General features: G+C 38.6%; 1 protein-coding gene across 1 annotated transcript; it reads right to left on the reverse strand.

Annotated features, from left to right (window-relative positions):
• Positions 1–2,130: 2,130 nt before the first annotated feature.
• On the reverse strand, positions 2,131–21,612 carry LCA5 (lebercilin LCA5). The gene is made up of 8 exons (XM_049818159.1): positions 21,570–21,612; positions 15,204–15,586; positions 12,173–12,702; positions 10,552–10,689; positions 9,218–9,314; positions 7,944–8,089; positions 5,924–6,062; positions 2,131–4,104 (listed from the first exon to the last, which is right to left on the reverse strand). The coding sequence occupies exons 2-8, from the start codon at positions 15,400–15,402 to the stop codon at positions 3,308–3,310; spliced, it is 2,046 nt and encodes a 681-aa protein (XP_049674116.1). The 5' UTR covers positions 15,403–15,586; positions 21,570–21,612; the 3' UTR covers positions 2,131–3,307.
• Positions 21,613–24,747: the final 3,135 nt, after the last annotated feature.

A 24,747-nucleotide genomic window follows, 5' to 3' on the forward strand; every position in this document is an offset into this window, starting at 1 on the left:
GGCTTAAGTTCAGAGTTGTGAAGGACGTCCCAAATTCTCCTCCTACAGCTTACATCTCTTCTCCTGGATTACAGAAGATCTACTATGTTCTCCCCACCCTCCACCATTCATCTCCTCTCTCAAAGAGAAAAATCTTTCTTCTTAAAACTTCTTGTTTTCTCTGTCAGGTGAGCCCTGACACCTGACCACCTTCATCAGATGCTCCTCAGATACTTTTGTTTGATGACCACTCTCCTGGGCATCAGAACTGGAAGACCAGTTTTCCCAGGGCATTAATAATCTCCCTGAATATTCCACTAAAACAGTTAATCAAACTTTAATGATCTTTTCTTGTTGGAATGAAAGAATTTCTCCCATCATCTTTGGTGGCTCAGAAGGAAAGCAAAACACAACAGGTCTAACAGCCATATGATCTGAACATCTAACAAACAGAATCTACAACTGGACATAAATATCAAATCATACACAAATCATCATCAAAGCATTTGTGACCTACTTTTTACTACAAAAGATGGATCCTTTTGCAGTCAATCAAGTGCTATTAAACACTGCCACCACTAAAAGCAACACACAGACTATCCGGACACAGTAGTTGAGACCAGGGGTCAAGAGGACTACAAGGAATCAACGTGCCCAACCATAAGGTCCATAGACCCTTTTAAGGCCTTGCAATAGTTGCTTCCAGTCAGTAGAAAACTGTTACTCCACAGCAGAAACACTGCTTACAGGTGTTAAAAGGACCCAAAGGTTTCCCCCCCCCCAAAGAGAAGATTCCCTCTCAAAGCGCTGGCTTTATACACTTTAACTGTAATGGTATTTGCATACAAGTAACTCTAAAACTAGAAAGTGCAGCACAAAAAGAGAATAAGCTGTAGATAGACAGCAACGGGGGGGAAAAGGGAAACTATACCTGTGATAGTGTTCCCAGCAGATTAATTTATTTTCACCTTCCTAATGCAGATACACTTCTTTTTTTTTGTGCAAGTCAGCACAGTGCTTGCTTCAGGAAGAGTCTGGTAACAGGATGTGAACATTTGTGAACTTAAGAAGGGGCTGATAATATGAAACAGCTTCAAAACTATACATTTGTAATTGAAACAGCAGGGCACATCAGTTCAGGATGATAGTTAGAATTTGCCAGATGTTAAGGGGTTGAGTTGCAAAGAAACAAAAAAACCCAACTCTCCATACACTACATGATCCTTAATAACTGCAGCAGCTACATCATTGTTTTATGCTTTAGAATCCTCAACAACAGGAAAGAAAAATAAACGACTCACCCCAGCAGTATCTTCAGGAACAAAGCACCTTCTTCTAGAAGGGCAGCAGTCATCCACAATTAGGACAAAAAAGTTAAGACAAATAACCATCCACTCACAAACACCCACAGTGTTTACCCACAGACTTCTATGTCTTACACCACAGTAGTCCCCCAAAAAAAGTAATTGTGGAAGAGTAACACAGATAGTTAAATTCACTGTTGCTGGTCAGAATTGTCCTGATATTCTGACCATCTGCAAGCAAAATGAACCAGCTCAATTCTCTAATATTATAATCAATATAATTGGGACTGTAAGCAAGCAGGTGAACATGGGTTGAGTTGCTCTTCACTACAGGGTGCCTAGTGAGAACGGTCCCACACACTGGGTCTGGATCTGTGACTAATTTTCTTTCTGAATCAGGGAGCAAACAAAGCTATTGCATGATGCAGACACCAGCCTCTCTTTTCAGAAGAGCCATTGTGTTCAGAGAAATCTTGGCTCAAAGCATCTTGAAATCATGAGAATTATTCTCTGTATTTTAGTATGTTTTGAACCAAGCTCATAGGGAGCATATCAGGGAGGCATTTCAAAACCTGTTGTTCTAGTAAGGAATGATCTTCAGCTTATTTTCTGGAATGCCTCTGCTAAATCCTTCATTGCCTGCCTTTTTATTTGTGTACATGGCACCATGCAGTGAATAGCATCATTAGCAATGTTGCTACCAATTCTCCGCCCCGCCACCCAGTATCAATAATGTGATATAAAAAGTCAGAACTTTTTGTTAAAGATGATCTACACACAAAAATTTTACTCAAGTAATTTAATAAAACCATTTTGTTAAAAAATGACTTGGTAATAATTGGAATTGTACATAGAAAATTCAGAAATTACAAAAAATGGCATTATATAATAAATATAACCTGAATATATGAGAAGAGTTAGACAAACTTGGTGGTAAGGTCTACAGAAAACCTATGCAGAAGAGAGATCAGCTGTTCCTGAGTTAATTTTCTTTCTGTTGATGTTCTTCTGAGATAACATGATTGCAGCGTAGAATATTCTCTTTCTACCTGAGCCTTTGTTCTAGGTACATCTCTTCTATCCATTTCATGACACTGATGTTACACGTGCCTTCTCGCGACACAGTTAAGAGGCTCTCCAAGTGCCTGAGAAAGAAAGTATCTGACGCCTAAAAGAGGTACTCCAAATGAAAAGCAGTGTACTGTGAGCAGCCTACGTGTAAAAAAAACCCCAACACTTCCTGTGCTGGCTAGCCAGAGATCCTCATCTAGTAGCTGCCCTGAATGCCAGGGCTGCCACGTAAAAGCTTGCCGACTTCTTAGCCAACTTATTCTGCAATAAATAATAATGCTCCCTTGTGAGACGTGTAATTTTACTTAACATACCATTACACATCAGTGAGTCTCAAAAATTTAGAGAGCGATGGCGAGAGAGAGAGGGCGAGAGCAAGCAAAGGGAAAGAGTGAGAGAGAGAGCGCACAGGAGAGCAAGAGGGAGAGGGAGCACAAAGGGTGCGAGAGAGAATGTGAGAAAAGGGCGCAAGTGAGTGTAAGCCTCTGCGAGTCCTTCCATTCCTACGGCATCCCTACCAGCTCTGCGCTACCGAGCCTCGTGGACCCCAGGCCACAGCTGCACAAGTCAGATGGTGCCACACGGCAACACGGACAGTCAGTCTGAAGCCCAAGTTGGGGCAAAAGCATCTTCTCTGATTGACTGAAGCAGCCAGCCAGCACCTACCTCATCTATCAAAGTCCCTCAGGACACCTTCCCTGTCTTTCTGCCAAAAGAGTCACTGCCAGATCTCCAAGGTCTCTATTTGGATATTACATTTCAGAAGAAATTTCCTGCATGTAGGTTAGGCTGTTTTATCAAAGTGCATCTTTCCTCTATACATATTCCCATTTATGTAAATTATTCCTTCATAAGGCTTTACCATATATCTGAAATGTTTCAAATCTGTATCTAATAAATAATACATGAAAATATTTTTTCAGTATTTACATATGAAACATACAAAAATATGATCATTGTAAGATTACTTCTTCGATTTCATCCTCTAAAGAACCAAGGGTCTTAACTCCTGGCTTGCTTGTAGTGTGTTGCAAACGGTGTCTGTTTAGGTTTCTTCCTTCACCAAAAAGCTCATTGTCTTCTTTGACTTTACTGTTTTTATCGACAAGAAGAGTATTACTAGAGTCCCAATCTAAGTCAAAAGGTGTTGTATTGTTATTTTTAGAAAGAATGGTACTGGCACTGCTTCCAAAGAGTTGCTCCATTAAATTGGACTTTTTTTCTTTCTTACTATTGAAATCTGCATTTTCCTTAACATTTTCTTCCAAGTTGTCACTTTTTTGAGTAAGCCAACTCGGTCTCCCCGATCCTTTCCCAAAGGAAGGTACATAACTACCAAATGTTAACTTACTACTTAAATCTACAGTCCTTAGATTTCGTTGCTTCTGCCCTTGTGCTCTTGTGGCATCATCCTGGCTGTCATCTGCAGGAAATCCATTAGTAACCTTCCCAGGAATCTCAAAGAATTGATTAGTTTTTTCTTTTTTCTCCAGGGAATCAGACTTTCTTGCTGTATTTATGAGTGGTGCTTGGGAAGCAGGTTTCATGTTTGTTATATTTTGCGTTTCTCTATCAATTTCTTGCATTTTAGTAAGCAGGAACTCTCTTTTTTGCCGCTCTTCCAGCATTTCAGCGCTTTCTCTCTCTACTTCAGGTTTGTGGATTTCTGTCTCCATCTTTGTTTTCTCTTCTTTATCCAATAAAAAGCTTCTTTCTTTTTTCATTTTGTCATATTCTTCCCTTTCGCACTCTGCAGGAAATGTTTAAACATTATTTGAAATGGTTTAGTTTTAAAATGCCTTTAAAAGATTATTTTGAAAATAATGCAAGCAAAAGCCATTGAGTTTTTAATATACTCTTCTATACATAATATGGTTTCCCTACTGAAAAAATAAATTATTCAAAAATTACAACTAAATTCACACCAGGTTCTCTGCTAAGATATAACAGTTTACTGTCATCTTCCAAAGGGATAAGGGCATTATTCATGTTTTAGAATTTTCAGAGGAATTTCATTTCTGCCAATTGCCTTCCCATTTCCTGGGTGGGAATGAAAATGAATACAACATCACTGCTTTTAATAGTTCTGACTTGCACAGTACTTTATTTTTGTCAGCACCACTGACATTAGGATGGTTCTGGGATATATGTTTCAGTTTTTTTCCATAAAGGGAACTATTCCTGTGAAGCTATCAGGCCGCAAAGTCAAAGGAGTCATTACCGGTTTCAAATAGTGAATGATTTAAATATACTGCATCTGCTGCATACAGAAAACACCTTCATATGAGTGTTCTCTGTGTCACCACGTGAACTCAACGAGACTGTCCGTGCAAATACCAAATGAGAGTTTGTGTAGCTATAAAGGGACACCAAAGGTGCAAAACAGTCATAAAGTTCTAGATAGAACCTGCAAATACTTATGTGTACAAGAAAAAGGAAGCTTCTCAAATATTTTTCTCTTCAAAACATTTTTCTATCAAGACAACAGATGTGTGATTGGCCAAAAGTTGAATACAACTGCTTGGCCCCTTCGACATACTGGCATTCCCCTTTGAATACTTTATTCAAATTTCTGACTGATGTTTTCATCAAGTTCCATGTTATCTATTGTACTTCAGATCAAGCTTACAGAAATAACTGCACCAGTTCAGTTAATATTTTTATTATATTTTTTTCAATAGCATATCACTACACCGAATTAAGTAAGGAGCTGCCTTTCTGTATGTAAGGTGGGGAAAATATAAGGTTATACTGTAAGATGGGTAAGGTGGTCAAATCACCTTACCCAGAAACATAACAGAGCAGATTCTTCGCTTATACAAGTTGTGCACTGATGCTAGTGGAGGTAGAAGATTTTTCACAGAATTTACCTCTGAAAGCAGCTATAAATTTTTAGAATTCTTCCTTGTCATCTGGAGTAAGTGCTACTGTTCATTAACTATAATCACTGAAAGAATATTTTAATATGACAGGATGCAGTCCATCTAAAATACTTTAGATTAAGAGACTTGTGAATGTAAGTCATTAAGATGTGAAAACCAAATGAATAAAAAAGCAATATTAAAAGATAACAATAAAACTGGCATTACTCAAATAGCCACACCAAATAATTCAGATAACTAGAAGTGAAAAGAGAAACTACAATTTCAAATGATACAAGTGAAGTAGATATGTACTGAAAAAACAGGCCATATTAAGAAATGCAGATTTGTTCTACAATAGTAAAAATCTACTGCCTACCTCAATAACATCTAGCAAGTCAGAGATAACATCAGAATTTACCTGCTATGTCATTCTTATTTTGTAAAGCAAAATCTCTCAGGCTTCAATACTTCTTCATGGACAGCATTTTTTGCTGCTGCATACTTAATCACAGCTGAGTACAGGACACAGATTATTCTATATCCTGTATTTCTTTCTGATTCTCTTTGCATAATGTAACTGAAAAATAATTTTCCACTGTAGTGATCTCTGCAAAATCATTTTGCTCTTCTCACAAGAAACTAGAAGCCTCACTTGATTAGTATTCTATGGTATATTTTCCAGCCTTCAGCTGCCCATTTCCTTACCATCACGAAGTTTTAGACCCCTTTCCTCTAAAGCCTGTATTTCCGGAAAACCTTTCAGTTTCTCTTCCCTTTCCCGGTCTTGGTCTTGTCTCAGGAAGTCTGCTTGCTCTTTCCATCCCTTGTCTTGAGTTTCTTTTTCCTGAAATAAATTAATACAAACCTGAAACTATTGGGGGAAAATAATCAATAAAACAAACAAAATCATACAAACTTCTATGTCATTCTGAAATCACATTCTTACCATTAAACATAAAAACGAGCAAGTCATCTAAACTAAACCAGATTTGACAACCTAGGGGTTTGGCCCTAAAATCTTATCACCTCTAGCATAGTTTTATGCACCTGAAACAAAATGAATAGACAATCAGCTCTACTCTGCATTATGCATTGCAGGAAAGTTGCAGCTCTGATATCATAAAGCAAAATTATCACTGTCTTAGGGCAGTTCTCTTTAGAATTCAGAAGTTGTCTTTTTCAAGGACTTTAACAGAAGGCCAGACCCCATCACCTTATTCTTTTAACAAGCAAACAATTAGTTACCCTCTATTTCCACAATCTGATCTTTTGACTCAAGTGAGTGGGTTGTAGATTCAGTTTCACAGTGTTATGAAGTATTAAGTAACAAACAGTGAAAGAGTAAGGTTTAATCTTTGCTGAAAAATTTAGTTGGTGTATATACATCCACATTTAAAAGGAAAGAACTTTCTGATTAAGATTAACTTCTGATTAAGCAGAAAAGATACTAATGTCAGCAGTAAAAATCACTAATACAGAAAAGTAGTGGCAATGAAGTGAAGAGAAAGCCAGCGTAATCCAACACGTGGGTGCTAACTTTGTAGCTTGTGCTTATTTTAGAGCAAAATAAGCTTCTAGATTAAAATACACTTCTAAGAGAAAGAAGTGAAACAGTTACTACTTAAAGAACAAAGAAAATATGACTATTAGCCAAAACAACTTCCAAGTATTTTTCCTTCATGTACGAGACTATCATTATTATGTTTAAAAAAAACCCCAACAACTTCATAAAAGTGATGGTGGCCAAGTATTTAAAATACTTCACTTAGAAAACTCCTGAAAGCACAGGCTACCCAAATCTAATTTATGTTACTTAAAGCAATAGCCATACACGAACTAGAGAGGTTTGTAAGATGACATATAGTTGGACTCCATGAACTGCACTTGTACCAACTGTGCGGTTCCGTAACTCACATACCAAAGTATATGTTGGAAGAATGCACACATTAAACTCCATCCATACTTGCAGAAAGGATTTTGGAAGAGAGAACATACGAATGAAACAGCCATGAAAAAGCTTCAGTTCTACCAGGAAGCCAGTCAAGACCATCATCAGATCATTATTTTGACAAATAGTCGTAGCCTTATATAATCAGAATTTGTACAATTTGTACCAGAATCTGTGTCACTCTGATTTGTAATACCTTACAAATCTCATTGATTTTAGCCTGAGGTCACAGAATTATTAGCAATACTTCTAATGGTACTATTTTATCATAAAAAGGGAAATGGAAAAACAAAAAAATTCAACCATATTCACAAAGCTGGAAAAATGACAGAAGAAATACCAGCACTATGACAATAAGAGGAAGTGTTAGATTTATGCATTGTGAAATAAATCTGGAAAGTAAAAGAAACCATAATTAAGACCAAAGCAAAAAGAGAGACAACAACAGATTGCTCAAATAAGAATTAGAAATAAAGAAAAAGGAAGAAAACCAAAATGTAGTCTTCAAATCTTCAAAGAAACGACAGTGGCAGAAAAAGAAACAGATTGAGTTAACAGTTATCAGTAAGACATAGAATATGATGAACCAAGTGTCACAAAATGCAGAATGATATTTCTGTAAGGGTAAAGTTTCTCTTAAAGATCAGAATGTTTTCTAAATTATATTTTCTATATACTTGTACATTTACACATTTTCTAAAATATAAGCTCTGCATTAAACATTCAGTCTAACAGGCGAGTTATCTGGAGCAAATCTCAAATTATTATGGAACTCACTATTTTAGGAAGAATCCCTTCTTTCTTGTTTACTGTGTCACCACAGACAAGTTCTGATTCGGGAGGAAATTCTACTGGTGAGAAGTATCCACTGGTCTGTACACCTTTTGTGACCTGTGCTCCTTTTTTATTATTTTGGTTGTTGGCTGTAGAAAATACAGACTAATTAAATCATGTTTTCACTTGAAAATATCCCACAATATACCTATCTCTCATTTTTAATGATTTGCAGCAAACATAAAAGACTGTATTAGAGCCAATGGAAGTGGAAAGTATTGACAAGTTTCACACAGTTGTTTTCAGCATCTGTTAAAGCTAATTAAAAAAAAAAAAAATAGCATGCAAAACTTCTACTGAAAAGAATAATAAAACCCCTAGCCTTAAAGCTACTTATGAAGTCATTACAGTATACTGAGTATCTGTTAAAAAATCCCCACTAAATATCTTGTTCATCTTACTGCTTGTCACAGAAGCTACATATAGAGAAGCAAACTCATAAAATGAAAATTCACTTATTTGCATTTTTGAAACACATAAACTTAAGTCTATGGAATGACATTTAAAAAACTCTGAACCCAAAATGGAATGATAGTAGGGTATCTATAATAAAAGGAGCAGCAGACAAACTGTTTGAAATGCTGGCATTAAATATTTAAAACAGTCCCATAAATTCCTGCTTCCTCTGACAAGTAGATTCTACTGATCCAGTGAAAATAGTCTCAGTACACAGAGACACACATGTAGACACACATATTTATGTGGGTAGCATAAGACTTGAGGCTGCCTTGTCACGCCAGAAAAAGTCACTGCACTGATACTTTTCAAAGATTATGCTCTGGGACAGATGTATTCTTTGAGGGAAAAATAAAAGACTGCAGCTCATCTGACAGACAGTAAATTTAAATTAGTAAAAAAATAAATTAAAAAAATCACCAAAATATTCATAGTAGTGAAGTTACATATTTTTAAAGCCTCTGTAATTTATTGCCATGTAGACATTATCTATGCTCTGTTAAGAGAATTTACTAAACAATCTCCCCCTCATCCTTCACCCAGGAACATCTGGTATAAAAGGAGTTAAGAACGCTGTTTGATGAAGTTCTGGGTTTTGGTTCTGCTGCAGTTAGAGAACAGTCAAACAAACAAAGTGCCCTTCTTTGTAACCAGTGCTGTGCTGAAAGCAGTGCAAAAAAGTAAACGTTCTTGAACAAGCGGTGGTAGGGTCAAATGCGTCGCTATTAATTTTTCTACATTTATTGCTTTATATAAGTTACCTCTTTTTCTCTGTATAATATCCGTGTCTTTTCTTGGTGATAGCTTCAACATACGATTAGCATATATATTTTTTGCTTCAAGTTCTCTTTCTTTTTCCTGTGAATGAGAGAGGCAGGTATAACAATGAGTTACTAACATTTCATTTACTAGTCATTAGCAAAGCTGTAAATTAAATTAAAAATCTATGTTGTAATATAGAGTAATATGTTGTAATATAGAGCAATCAATAATTACATCCAGTGTTTTAAGGAGAACAATCACATTCCTAACTTTGCTTATGCTACAAAAAAGCAGATAGAACTCCCCCCCGCAAAAAAACCCACCTCATTAACAAAATATTTGGGAGGGGGGGAGGCATCTGTGTAGTGAAAATAAAACTAAATGCCATAACTCTGAATAAGACTAACAATGTATGTATAGATTGCACAACTGAATTTTCAGTATTGTAAAGAGTTAAGCATTTCAATGCTAGCAATGTCACTTGTCACAGGGCATGTCAGCACCACAGAGCAGAGGCCCGCTGCATCATAGAGGTAGAGACCTATTCTTCTTTCATGACATTTATTGAATAAAATACAGAAATGAACAGCAAGTTTCAGAATAGTAAACTCTCCACTAACAAATCAAGCTTAAAACATTTACTTTAAACAAGTAAGTTTGAGTTACTAACGCTACTTGCTTGGTAGCTAGTAAGGTGGTAAACTGGTGCACCTCCATTATATGTCTGAGACTTGGAGTTTCAAGGAAATTCTCCTAGCAACTAAGTACTTTAGCTGAAGTCTTATTTAATTATTTTTTCTAAAGATAAATCGACTAGGTCAAACACAACAGTATTTTCAGTCTTTAAATTTAGAATTTGGGCAATGATGGGGTGGAAGGATGCAAATAAACCTTTGCACAAATTTAGCAACACACATGGATATCACAAATACATGAAATTAATCTTTACACAAAGCTACTGTAATGCAAGTACCTTAGTAACATAAAGTACTGTATATACCTGCAGATTTATTTCTAAATTCAAGCCTTCAAAACCTAATTTTCCAGTAGATCTTGTGGTTTAATCGCAATGTTTGGCTATGTACTTGATCTTGTTTTTCTTAACTAGTGCTAACAATAATGATTAACGTAGAGGCATTCCTGTTATAAACACTGTAGGGGCAGAGCACAGAACATTTCAATTTAAAGCAGGAAAAGAACTCACGTGTGGTATATAAATTAAGCACACACCAGAGAGTGCAGTCACTGGTAAACTATTCAAACCTGATTACAGATACTTCCAAAGATAAAATGCCAGAACAAGGTTAGCAACTTGTATTGCTTCACATTTTACCTTCAGCTTCTGATTTAGTTGATGAAGCTCTTCTTGGAGAACTCTATTTTCTTCTTGAGCCTCATACATCTTTTTCTTCTTTGAATGTAACTCTCGTTGAAAACTGCTACTACTCAATTCAAGATTTTTTTCCAGATCCTGCAATTAAAATGAAATAATATTTTTTTAATAACCAAAGTACTTTTTTAATAGTCAAATTACTTAAATAAAAATTACAGTAAACCAGCATCTTGGATTCAGATACTGGCTCCACCGTTGCTGTAACACTGAATACACTTAAACCCTTAATCCTAACTTTGAGGAGACAGACAGAGCACCTGCAGATGCTGCAGCTCATCCTTCTGGAGTATTGAGAGGTGATGTGAGGACATAATGGGAACACACACTACTTTCTGAAAGCTCTTGGCACGGTGGACCTCCAGATCTCTAAAACAAATCTCAAACTGACGGTTAAGAAACAGAATAACTCCCTGAAAGTGCAGGATTAGAAGGAAGAAGACAAGAAATAATTTTTAACCTTTCTCCTAGAAACAAATTTGTGATTGTGATTTTATTTACATACCCTCATCTTGCAATACCTGTTTTAAGTGAACCTGTGATGATGAGAGAAGGAAAAAAAAGTAGAAGAAAATCCCTTACTTTTTAGAGCACGATTCATTTTATCATTATCCAGTACTACAAATGCCGAAATACCTGATCATAAGACTACAGATGCCAGATGGTGACACTACAGGGTGAGGTGATTTGGGTAACTCAGCAGTGTGTATCTTGGTATCTTGGGATTTATTTTATGAAAGCTTAGTTTCCAGCTTAATCCTCTGGATTTCCCAATTACACAATTACATTATCTCTGTAATGTAATTTAGGTTTAATTACTAATATCGACACCAAAATTTAACACCATTTTAATGACCAACATAACTTCAGCTAAAAATAGTATTGCATACAACTACCAACAGTTTAATAGTGTTAACATAATTATTTTTAAGTTGAGGTTTTTAGACATGTTTACAAAAACGTAAACATTTTTGCTGAACAAAATTAAAATATATTGCACAAAATTCTTACAATGGATACCTGCAAAGTGTTCTAAAGCTCATTTCAGTATTAAAAACATTTCTGTAATTTTGTTCAGCTCAGCTCTCAGATGCGCAGAATAGTGGACAATCAAACACTGCATGAATGCAGTTCACGAAACTGAAAAAGAATTACTATATATGTGGTTTTTACAATTTAAGTATATGGTTCCCTAAATACCCAGGAAATTTATAACATGTTTCCCCTCCAAGACGATAAATTAGATTGCATAAAGTTGTATTACAGCTGCATGCATTTCTGAAACATTACAAGTAGTTATAAAAAACACTGAAAAGCAAAAGTCCACAGGATATATTCTGACAAAAATATACTTAATTTGTAGACAGAAATTCGAATGCACAAATACCAAGTATATAACTATATAAACACCTTGGAAATAATTTACTTGATGCTACTTATGTGTAAAAAAAAAAAAATAAAAAATTATTTTCTAATTGCTCCACAACTGTGAAAAAATACAGTTCATGAAGCTCATTATGAAATAGCTGTACCAGAGTTTCTTACAAAAAGAAAGTCATCTCACCTTAATTCTTTTTTCACTGTCCTCTAGCCTGCTCTCTGCATAGGCTAGTTTCTTTGCCAGGTCATCTCTTTCGGCAAGGTGCTTATCTGCAGACAGCTTCTTCAGTTTCTGCAAGACAGTTTTTGTTCTGTACAGTTCATCTTCCGAATCTTTCAGCCGTCTCTCAGTTGCACGTTCTCTCTCTTGAGATTTTCGTAGGCGCTCCCTTAGTATTCTAATCTCATTGTTGTGCCGAGCAAGGAGCTGAGAGATTTCGTTTTCCGTATCTTCAAACTTATTCAAGGCTTTCTCCTGCCTGTGCTGAAGCCTCTTCAGTGCCCTGTTTTCCTTCTGCAGCTCATCTAGTTTGATGTGGAGTTCAGTCAGTTCATTTCGGAGCTCATTGATTTTCAGCAGCCTAGCTGAAAGAACTCTTTTTGTAACAAGATCTATATCTTTTGCAGGAGAATCCCTAGTGAGGCTCTGAGAACGGAAACCCCACCGCGTCCCTCTTTTGCTTGGTGCATATTTGGAACCCAATTTCTTTGTGGCTAAGAGAGGAAAAATAAAAAGCGTGTTTACTGTAAGACAATGCAGTTTGCCTATTCTGACACCCTTCTTGGAATAAAGCTCTGCCTGAAACAATTTTACAATACTTAGCAGAGACTGCAGCTTTCAAACCAGACAATAAAAGCCATATATATGATAGACTTATGCTTCTTTTGATGGATTAAAAAAAACAAAGGAGATTTATGTCTGTGATCTGACTGTAAGAAGTAGTATTTGCAACCATTAATATAGGACCATTGTAAAGTAATCATCTGCAAATTTATCAGAAATAACAGTCATATTTTGTTAATATTTGATGATGTTTATTAAAACGTTTTAGAAATACTGTACTCTTATGCATACAATATTATCAAATGCTTTTAAAATGGCAACAATTAGCTGAGCGTTAGCTAGTCACGTATTATGCAAGATGTATTTCTCTCAGACAAATGCAGTAGTGTTTTCGAATCCAGCTGCCATGCTTACAGACAAAACAGCAGATTTCAAAGGCTCAATGCAAAAAGCCTCCAAAGCAAAATTATAAATCCCATGAAAATTCAGTTCTCCCCTAAATAATTTATTCTTGTATCACAAGTTATTTTCCACACAGTATCCTTATTTGATTACCAGTAAGCATCACTCGCATTCCTATTTGATATTATTATTTTATTGTCATCCCCACAGATAAAGGCTAAACATTTTGTTTCTATCTTATTTGCCTCTCAACCCACACTCAAAGAATGAAGCATATAATCCACCAAAAATATCTCTTAAAACAACTGAATATATAGAGACTGCATAATTCATTAAGGTACATCAGTGTTAGGAAGAAAAATACTGAGCAGCAGATTATAATTCAGGCTTGAAAGCTGGGATACAGCAGTAGTGCAGTTACCTATACACAGACAGTGAGTGTGTGACAGCAAATTCTTCCTCCCCTTTGGTGCTCACCATGTTTCTATTCTACAGAGTATTTTACAGCAAAAATAACAGCTTTAAAATACCTTCTTATCATTTCCTCTAAACATTTTGCACAAATACTCATTTTTCTGCTTGATGCTCATTTTTTCCACAGCTTGGGCAAATAAAAGAAGGGTTCTTTTTCCTTTACAAAGAACTCTTATGTCACATTCAGGTGTGAAAATATTATTTAATACATGCACTGCAGGAATGATGCCACTCCTATCACCAGCTAAGGGAATTCCCATTAACCCTAGACTTCCAGCCCCTTCAAGAATGTCTCCACATTTAGGGCAGAATAGAAAATTCCAATACCAAGTTTGCACTTTTGACCATATAGCTAAATTGGGGAACAGTGTCCTTTAAGAACAACATGACATTCACAATACCTCCATGTAATAAGTAAGTTCAATTCTGGCAATGTAATCAAAGAGCTACTCATTCATTTGCCCCCTCCAAATTAAATAGCACAGTGCAACTGCAGTTTTTGTTTCCCAGAAAGCTAACCCATGACTGCTATGGAGCAGATGCCACTTCTGAACACAGAGCAGCTCGGCAAAACACCAGTTGCACCAGGACACCAACATTGTCAAAGATCTGAAGAGACAGGCTCCCTGGGCAACTTCAATATTTACGGTTAGATCTTCTGGCACACTCTAGATCATAATGTTGACCAAGTAACTAATACGGTATCAAGCACTTACGAATAAATAGAGCACTTGCTTGAGAAAGGTAGGATATGTTCTGACTTCAACAGAAAATGTGTGCAATTATTTAGATCAAGCTCTCGAAGTGTAGCAGAGAAGCTTCACATCCCTACTTCAGCCCAGGACCTGTATAACAATTCTCTCCATTTTTGTAGGGATGTTCACTTCCCCACAATCTCAGCCAAGAAAGCAGGTTATGTGGGTGAGGTGTGTGTGAGGGAGCTAAAGGTGGAGCTACTTCATCTCAAATTGGAGATATTTTACCTTCAAGGAAGGGCCAAGAAAAACTTTCTTTTGAATTTCCACACACATCTAACTTTCACCAAACACATTTTCTCGCTCTTGCCACATTAGTGGTCTTTTCATTTGTTTATTTTTTGAAAGTACCCAGTATTACACTGTAAAGCTTAGTCAAATAGAATTCCACAAGAGAGAGATCTTTAGGGGTATTTTGTCAGAGAAATTCTAACAATTGTCTCTCTTTTACTGACTGCATAGTAAGGACTTGCCTTGAGTCCTTGGCCTCAAGTATTTTTGTCAAAGACAAAAGGAGAGCATCAGCATGATTCAACAAAAGGCTAGTATAAAAGCCACGTTCACTAGTTATGAAAAATATGAATAATTCTGAAAATCACCAAAAATCCTCCTTATGGAGGAACAGGTTAATTTCAGTTTTCAACGGACGCCGTTATGGTCTACCTGCCATCTGTAGCACAATTCACATGAACCTTATTTGTAGATTTTCATAATGGTAGTTTCCCACTTTTATTTCAGCTTTCAGAGATAATCAACTCTTTAGCGCAGTTACAAAACAGCAATTTCTGCTATTTACCTACCTTGGTAGTGCACAAGGCTGTTTGAAGTTTGTGTTTTGTGATCTCTTTTTTCTTGGCTTGTAGATGGATAGCTTAGTGTTGGCGACTGGCCAGATGAACGAGATGCATTATCTTCATCTGAATAATAGGAGTCACTATTTTTATCCCCCTCTGATTTCCTGTCATGTTCAGAATCTGGGCTCCTTACTCTTTCTCCCATTTTTCAGATTTAATGGCTTTCCAGATTTTTCTCAAAGACTGTTCATTTTGACACAAAGGATCTTTCAGTTGCCACAATGGCAGCAGCTGGATTATTTCCTTGGGTTTATCATCTTCATCTCCAAAGCATGAGATCTTTGCAGTTCAGTTCAGCAAGCAGTAGTTATCATTCAGAATGCATTTTTCTGTAACAATTTAGAGAGAGGAAAAAAGTGAGAATGGTTTTGCTCTTTAGTTAAGAAAGAAAGGTAAAAAACCCTGTAAAATTATTCAGGATTCCTATAACCTTATGCCACGTGCTGTGCTACATTAGCCTTATTATTTATACCAAATGTGACAGACATCACACTCTAGGAATGCTACTAGTATTACACTCAGTAGTTTGAGGCACTTCATCCCCAAAAGAGAAATCAGAAAATTAGACAGCTAAATCTAGAATAAGAAATTACTCCCAGGTTAGAGAGAGCGTTTGATGCTATTCAGGAAACTAATTTAAACATATTTTAGAACTTTTTAACCAAATGAATTAACAACTTATTCATGCAACTAGAACTGAGATATTTGTAGAATTTGACTAAGTCTCCATATCTCAATTTCTGACACTCCACTGATGTTAAATAATGGGCTTGAAAATCAGTTGTCCCATTTTTCTGGAGGACATTCTGTCCCTAACTGCTAATGAGACTGTAGCTATGTATCACAGCCTTTGCCCCGGAAAGTAGTCTCATACCCCGCAACATCTGTAGTGTTTCATGCCTTCAAGAACTGGCAGAAGCACACACATTTATGTTAGGTGCTTTATAGGAAAATGCAGATATAGCCCTTTGGTTTTTTTTTTAATCAAATAAGAGAGACCACACTGCTGGTATATGGTAAACATTACATCTGCGGCAGGTATAAAACAAGAAGGGCTGCTCCCGCAGCCTGTCTTTTAATGTAAACTGAAAAATCCCCTAATGTAATGCAAAATAAGGTTATTTTACCTTTTTTTTGGAGACACTTCCTGAGAATATAATGGAGCAAATATACCCCAAGTTTTCCTCATCAGGAAGTATTTCCTGACTGATGAGGATGTATTTCCTCATCAATACATCAGGAAGTATTTTACTGACTACGCTCAGTCTCCCATGTCTTCTGCCTCTCTCACCACTTCACAGCTCTCAAGCTTATTTCACCACCTATCTGCCTTCAATCCAACTTCAGGACATCAAGCTTCTAATGGGTGAATAAACAGGACTTGCATCAGAGCCCATCCGTTCTGCCTGTTGAATGACATAAGCTCCACATCCATTTCTAAATGGTAAAGCAAACTACACACAAAAAATTGAGCAGCTTTCAATCAAAACTCCTCTACACTGCAGGGCATACAACATACCTGTAAACGAGCTGTACATTTTTCACTGTATTATTTCCCAATAAAATAAACTTAGCATGCTTCTCAGCCTTCTATTCCACTGTCTACACATGCAGAATTGCATAGCCAAACAGAACAGAAATGTCAGCTGCCAAGACAGTTTTCATTACAAATTCAAGCTTTCTGGCCCAGCTCACCATTAGCACAACTCTCTCCCCAGTGACTGGAATCCATTTGCCCTCATAATCTATACAGAAGGAATTAGAGGAATAAATATCCCAACAGATTTCTAAACTGGGAAGCTGCTGGGAAATTAATATTGAATTATTTGGAAGAGACTGTTTTTCTTTACTTAGGCAGTAACTTTCCAAAACAGTGCTTTTTAAGCACCTAAATATTTTTGAAGTGGTCCAAATAAATTACACACCTAAAACTTACGTCAGAGAGGATTCGGATAAAACTAAAATTGCACTGCAAAGCCCAGAAAGAAGACAAGCTATGCTTAGAGATTGCTAAACACATGCTGGAAGGTGTCAGTTATTGCGAGCATTCAAATGTTCAGCAATGACTGTTCTTAATGCAGTTATTAAAGAAATTTCAAAAAAATATACCTGACCATAACCGTATTATCTTGTTTGTCTTTAAGCGTACTGAAGACCCTCAGACATGCTCATGAGTGCAAAACTAAGATCATCCAAGAATATTAGAACATATCAGGGTGCATCCCTACTCCCAAACAGCTCCACTCCTAAGTCCTGGCCTCACAAACATCTGTGCAGAATGTATGTCATTTTGCTCCCCAAAGAGCAAACCAAGCCCAAACTGAAACACAAGCAGTTTTGGGGACAACCTGTTCTCTAGAGGGTGTACAGGCAAGACTGTATCAGTTTTGTCTCCACAGGACAGAATCTCAGGGAATGCAAAAAATATAAAATAAGGTCTAAACCAATGTGTTTACATTAAAACACTAAAATAATGTAAAATATAAAAATAGTACTCTGGACAGCTGTAACACAGACCTCATATTACTACAGTCATCCTGACTGAAAAAAAAAATTAAGAATAGTAGTTGCGTTTGTAACCCACACGAAGTGTGGCGGTGTCATTGAAGCCACAGGCTTCATTTCCAGCTAACATGGGGCACAAAAATTGTTAGACTTTGTCTGATCTCATCTTTGGTGCCTGCAGCTTTGCTATAGCTTATTTAGCTGCAACAACATTATTTCACAACCAGGGAACTTACCTAATTTGTTTCAGCTTTTTGCTTAGCTTTGTACAATTGTCTAGCATCTACTGTTACATTTATAACTAACAGACAGCAATAACAAGTAGTTATTCTGTGCAGAGTGAACCATCTACAACCCTTGCAGAAACGCAGCGTAGAGGAGTACAGGCATGGGGAGACTGCAGGGGCCTGAAAGCACAAACGCAGGACAGTACTGGGCCCCTAAGCTGCAACATCTCACCTGTGCTCAATTACTGGTCATCAACAAGACACAGTCTTGGGAGCTGGGTAAAACCAGTTTTATAGGCAACATACAGAACAAAGAACAAGTACTCAACATATGTAAAACACACCACATGTAGTAAATTCAGATGTAATGTGGAACCATGAATCAATTAATAGAATAGAACAGAACAAAGAGCAAGGTGCACAGTGTGTTAACAAGCATAAAAAAAATGATCCCAAGTCAAGGAGGAAGAAACCATCACCATCCTCCTCCTGCCAGGGAAGGATTTGGGATGCTGATGACCTGCTGTAAAGCCTTCCCCCTCCCAGCTGAAGCCAGTCAAGTCCCAGAGGGAGTGGGTGGGCAAAGGTAACACCAGAGAAAGGGTTTGGTTCTAGTTTGTGCCTATACCACTGTAACCATATGTAGCTTGACCTATGTTCGTATCTGGACTAACACCACATCTTTGGTTAGACTGTTAAGATTTTAATTAGACTAACAATCAACTGTTGGCTCTGCATCCAAGATGTGTTTCCTGTTTTGCTCACAACAACATGCTGAATAAAACAAACTGGTGGGAATTCAAGCAACGTAGTCTGTTACTTGGGTGCGAGTCTGTCCCAGGGCCACACGTGGCATCCAGAGGAGTCCTCTGCTCCTGGAGTGGGCACATCAATGTTAGAGGCACCACCACATCTCGAGGGGTTAACCTAGCCCTGTGTGGAGGCAGGGATTACTCCATGGGGCAACTATCTTCAACAGCGTAGATATAGCCAAGATACACCCTCATTTTGTCTGCCTGCAGGACACGGAAGGACAGAAAGAAATCATCATGCAGACTTTCTTGAAAAGAAAGCAACTAGGAATCAAAACAAATGGGACTTCATTTTGGGAAAACATAAATGCCTACAGTTCAATCATTAAGATGTCTAATTATATATACATTAAAATAAGAACACTCACTTTCACTTACTGACTTAAAGCTCATCAGTTATTTTATAGTCCCACAAGTGTTCACTGAAGAGGCAATAATCTTTTTGAAGAATGCTTTTCATAACTCAGTGTATTTAAAACAGACAAATTGTAAGAACTGGAGGATTAGAATTATCCATCACTTCTGTACTGGATATTTCTCGCTTTTGAGAATATTTTGCCAAGTATCGTTTTGACATACAGCAACATAAATGAACGGCAGTTTTTGATGCATTCTGGATGCACTTTGAAAAGCAATGGACTGACAACAAATTGAAAAAGGTGAATCAATAAAAGCTCCCTTGAGGAATCCCCAGAAACATTTTCTGAATCTTCAAATTGTTTTCAGTATTATAAATTGGTAATACTATCATATTTCTCATACAAAGCAAGAAACCTTAGTCTGTCAAGTCCTGCCAAATTCAGTTTATAATGTAATTTGATTATCATAAAAAATGCACAGTTTATCTTGAGAATAAATGAATCACTAGGATATTTGAGTTTTACTTCAGTTAGCCTAAGGACTGTCTAATTAAGAACCGCTTTGGTTCATTGACTTTTCAATTGTTACCAACTAGTTTGAGTTGACTATAAAATAAGTTCAACTCATGTAAGTAAGAACCACATAGATATCTATTTTCCCTTGGTACATTTAATAAGTTTGTGAGGAGTGAAACACTGTGGGTTAGCAGTGGGTCTACTCAGCTCCACCACCACCGAAACCCCAACCCCCTCCCCCTCAAGAGCTCCACACGTGCTTTTAGAAGCCTAGTGCATCAAAATCAGATCAGTATAGAATGGCTTAAGTAAATCTGGGACGTGCACAAACTTTAGAAACAGTTTTGTTTCCAGAATTTCAAGCAACTTCTACTATTGCTATGATTTACATATTTTGTATTGAAAGCATGCTTATTATTACAAACAACAGTCAAGCTCCAGGTCACTGCAAAGGATGCGACAGACAAAATAAAGAGCACAAAACAATTGCAATGGTGACAGAATACTGTCTCCCCATCGCTCCTAAGTAAATCACAGAAACAGAAACTGAACTACTGGATTACAGGGATTAAGCAATAGAGAGACAGGAAAATTACTCAGTAATTCTTCTCTCACAGTACACCCAGAGCTTAGTTCAGTAACACGAAACTCACAAAACTCTTTTAAGTCCTTTTCAATCTTAATACCTTTCTAAGACCAGAAGCTGCTACATGCTTTTACTGGGCACCATATGACGCTTCCCAAGTACAAATACTGAACTCTAATGGTCCGGGCAGTTTTTTCCACCTGTTCTGAGAGGGGGACAGTGCAAGAAAGCCAGCTGCAGACAGGTACAAAAGCATCAATCCACGCTATTAAAGTGCTGAACTTAAGAACAACTTCAAAAGAAATGTGCCTCCCTCTTCTTCCTCCACCCATCTTTTTCACATCCAAATATTGCTGTTTTCACGGAAAAGAGAGGAGCAAAAGAATTTACTTGTATCACATCAAAACATGTTCACTGATGAGGCTTCAGTGAGGAGCAAGTATTTTATTAGGGAAGCTTTCTGCAGCTGCTGACTTCACTGTATGCATTTCTTCTAGGTTTACCAGCTTCTGGCGAATTAAAACGCTGTGTGGTTTTAAAAGCCAACGTTAAATTTATCTGATGCTGTGACAGTAACACTTAGCGTAACTTTCATCAGCGGATCTCAAAATCAGAAAGTCCCAGGTCGGAGATGAGGAAACGGCAGTCCAAATAGGCCAGTCCTACAACCAGGGAAAGAGATTTATGTTTCCAAATCCTCTACCGAGGAGGCCCAGGCCGTCGCTGGTATTTCTGCCTATGCCTCCGCTGTGTGTGGACTTACCCAGTTCAACTTTCCCATTCCTGAAGGCAGCTCTCCAGTCCCCAAAGGGTAAGCAAGCAATTTTCCCTGACTGGGGAGAAGTTCTTACAGCTCTTACCGAATACTATTTTTGAGTAACGCTTTTTTACAGCAACTAACAACCGCACGCGAGAGTACCTTTGAAGGGCCATCGCTTAACCCTGCAATAAACGACTTCTGAGGAAAGGGACGCCGCACTCGCTGCCCCCCACCCACCCCCCAGGCCTGCTCCCCACCACCCGCCGCTGCTCGGGACGAAGCCTCCTCTCCCTCCGCGCCCCAACACCGCCGCTGGGAGCCCCGGGGACCCAGCCACCCTCCCCGCCGACTGCCCCGGGACCGGGCCGGTGAGCCCGGCCCACACGGGCGCGTCAGGAGTAAGAGATCCGCAGCTGCGGATCCCAGCACACCCCCCTCTCCCCGGCGGCTCGGCCTAGGCCCGGTCCCGGTCCCGGTCCCCCCTCCGCCCCGCGATACCCCGCTCGGCCCGGCCCGGCCCGGCCCGGCGCGGCGCCTCCAGCGGTACCTGCCCGCCGTTGCCAAGCGACGCTTAAAGGGGGCGCGGGGGCTTATTGACAGCGGCTGCCCCAGCAACGGAGCGGAGGAGGAGGCGGGATCTCGTCGTCAGCCATTGGCTACCCGCCCTGCCAGCTCGACGGCGCGCCGCGCCTCCCGGCGGCTGATTGGTACGGTGGGGCTGGCGGCGGCCGAGGGGAAATCGCTCTACTCGTTGGTGGAAGGCTACATCCCGGCTGCCGATTGGTTGAGGCGCTGCAGGGGAGGCGTGGCTCAGCGCTCGGGCGCGGTCGGCGTCTCACGGTGCGGCGGGTTCCGAGGGCCTCGGCCTGGCGCCGCCATCTTGGTGCTGTAGGGGCGTGTGTGTGGGATCGAAGGAGGCGTTCGGGGCGAGGTGGGAGAGGGGGCCGGGGGAGGCGGCAGCCCGCCTCCGTGCTAGCACCCGTGGCGTGGTAGCGAGCCATCCCACTCATAACCCCTCCGAGGAGTGGGATGGAGGGAAGGTGCGGGCACTGGCCGTTGTCTGGGGTTTGAAAGTGCGGCTTTGGGTCAGAGCAACGTCCGGGAGTAACGGCTGATCCGAGATGAGAGAAAAAAGGGAGAAAATAGTCTTGGCTTTAGTGCTGTAGTAGGATGGGAAGCTAGGCGAATAAACAGTATGTGGCAGGTTTTATGCATATACACGTGTCTGTGTGTGCACGTGCGCTCTGTGTGCGTGATGTCATTTAAAAGCAAAACTCGCCTAAACCAGGCAGAAAGAAAAAAAGAGGAATGCTATCAAATTATAAAATACCCCAGAACTTAAAGCAAATTGGATTATATTGACAAAAGGATAAAAATACTGGTTAAAGCTAACAAATAACCTTGAACTCAAAGGCAGGCCCAATTTGACAAGGCTGTTGTGTTTTATTCCACAAAGAAGTAGGAGAGTTTCTAAACCTCGGCTTTTATTACTCCAAGTTACTGCTGTTTCCTTTTTTTTTTTTTTTCCTAATGCTAACCTTTAATAACGAAGTTAAGCAAAATTCTTTCTGGAGAGAGGAAGGGAAAAAGAAACAAATAGCAGATCTGGCTTGCCTCACTTAACTTACAATGAAATATGGTAGCACAGTGATGGAAGTGACATAAGAATTTGGGTGGAACAGGATAAAACAGAGCATTTCATATGAAAGTTATAACCTGCCTGCACGGGAAGGCTTAAATGGGACATTGTTGAGAGGAAGACAGATTTGCGCTTTACAGAACTGTCTCTCCACAGTTTCGAATGTTCAAAATTAATGCTCATTGACCACTAAATGAAAATAAAAAAACCTGGAGGAAGCAGGGCAAGGTACCAGTTTTGTTAACCAAGATAATGTTTTCAGGCAAAAAAAATCATCTTCTTCACAATAAAATATAAGGAAATATGTGAGAAAATACAGTTTTAATGCACTTGAAATTAAAATATTGCCATCCCCCCAGAATATAAATTTTAGGAGGAAAAATGGTATCCATTTCAATGGAAAAATAAAAAAAATAATTCACGGTTGTGAAAGTCAGAATTGAGAGATCCTTGAAACTGACACACACATTGTGCGCAAGAACTCTGAATATGCTTAAAAATCTTGAAAACGTAATTTAATGAGTAGGCTCGAGTGCAATCATAAATGTGTCAGCATGAACTCCTGTAAAAGAAGAGGAGATGGAAACAGGAATTTCAAAAGCACGAAAGCACCTGGGAGACGTAGACCTGACATGGAGTCTCCCAGGCCGAATGGAGCTGTTAATTTTTTGATGCTAAAATCCTAGAAAACAGGCATGAAGCATGCAAAAAACCCCAACAACCAGGCTGTGAATTGCCTAATTTTGATTGTGTCCCTAATTGCACTTAATATTTTTTGTTATATTTGCATTACTATTATGAAATTGGTTTTAAAAACCAACAAAAACTGGTGGATCATTTTTTAAATTCATCCTCCTGTGGCTTTGTATAGCTCACCCTTGTGCTAAACAGCTAAAGCATATAATTTATCACAGCAACGCTGGCAGAGAATCATTGATGTCCTTCAAAAAGATCCAGGGAAATGCAGAATAACAAAGACGGAATAATTTTATTGCTTGCAACTGGAGGAAATGTATTGCTTGTATCTGGCAGCAGGCCAGGCCAGAATCTGAAATGCTGTTGCTGCTGTAAATAGGATGAAAGGGATTCATAATCCATCTCCATGCCCACTGTAGCTAGGAAAATTATAAGCAGAAAAAGCAATTAAAAAAAAAAACACACAAGAGAAAGCATTAAAAAATGTGGAAGAGACATTTTCGTGTTGATAATTTATAGACTAATTGTCATGACTAACCGTTTGGGGCTTGGTTAGCAACTAACTCATCATTAGTTACTGATTATAGGTAATACAGGTATTGAATTTAGGCAGTATGTATATTTAATACAGGTATTGAATACAGGTATTGGATTGTGCTGAATACAGGCCTCTTGTTCAGAACAAATGACATCTCATCGGACTTCTCCATCAACCGCTCCATCCAGAATAATGCTGACATACTTGAATCGGCTGCTGAACTGGAATAAAATCAGATATTGTGCAATATCGGCATAGGGATTAATTGATCGAAGTTTGTTAATCTAAAACCTACAAATAATGTATTTAAGGTATTGTCCTCTATGTAACAGTTGATGCAGTGCAGATAAATGGTGTGGTATTTCACATTCCCTTGGACAGGACAAATACATGAATCATCTGAGCAAGAAATAATGTTTTGCATTTTCTTCTGTCTGTATAAAGCAAACCTGATGTCTTAACTGCTTGCTTGGACGGGAAGGTCGTTGAAACACAGTGTTTCATTCAAGAACTGGAGGGGAAGGAGAAGGCTTGAAAGGATTTGCCCTAGCCGCAGAGCTTAAGTGAGGGGAGGGCTGCTTCAGAAAGGAGGGTGGAAACTGTCAAAAACTAAATCAGGTCATAGTGTCATGCAGTTTGATATTCCCAGAGGTGCCAAAAGGGATAAAGCCCTCGGGCTTATTCAGATGAGTGGAACCCGTGCTCATTTAATTGTTATACGTAAATATCGATGGGAAATCCCTGATGCATAGAAAAAATGCTATTGATTTCCACTGCACTGTAGCAATGGCTGTGGCATACGGGGCGGGAGCTATTACAATGACTGTATCTAATGCGATGGATAGAACAGGT

Source organism: Accipiter gentilis, chromosome 15 (assembly GCF_929443795.1).
Source record: "Accipiter gentilis chromosome 15, bAccGen1.1, whole genome shotgun sequence".
In the NCBI taxonomy this organism is placed as follows: Eukaryota; Metazoa; Chordata; class Aves; order Accipitriformes; family Accipitridae; genus Astur; species Astur gentilis.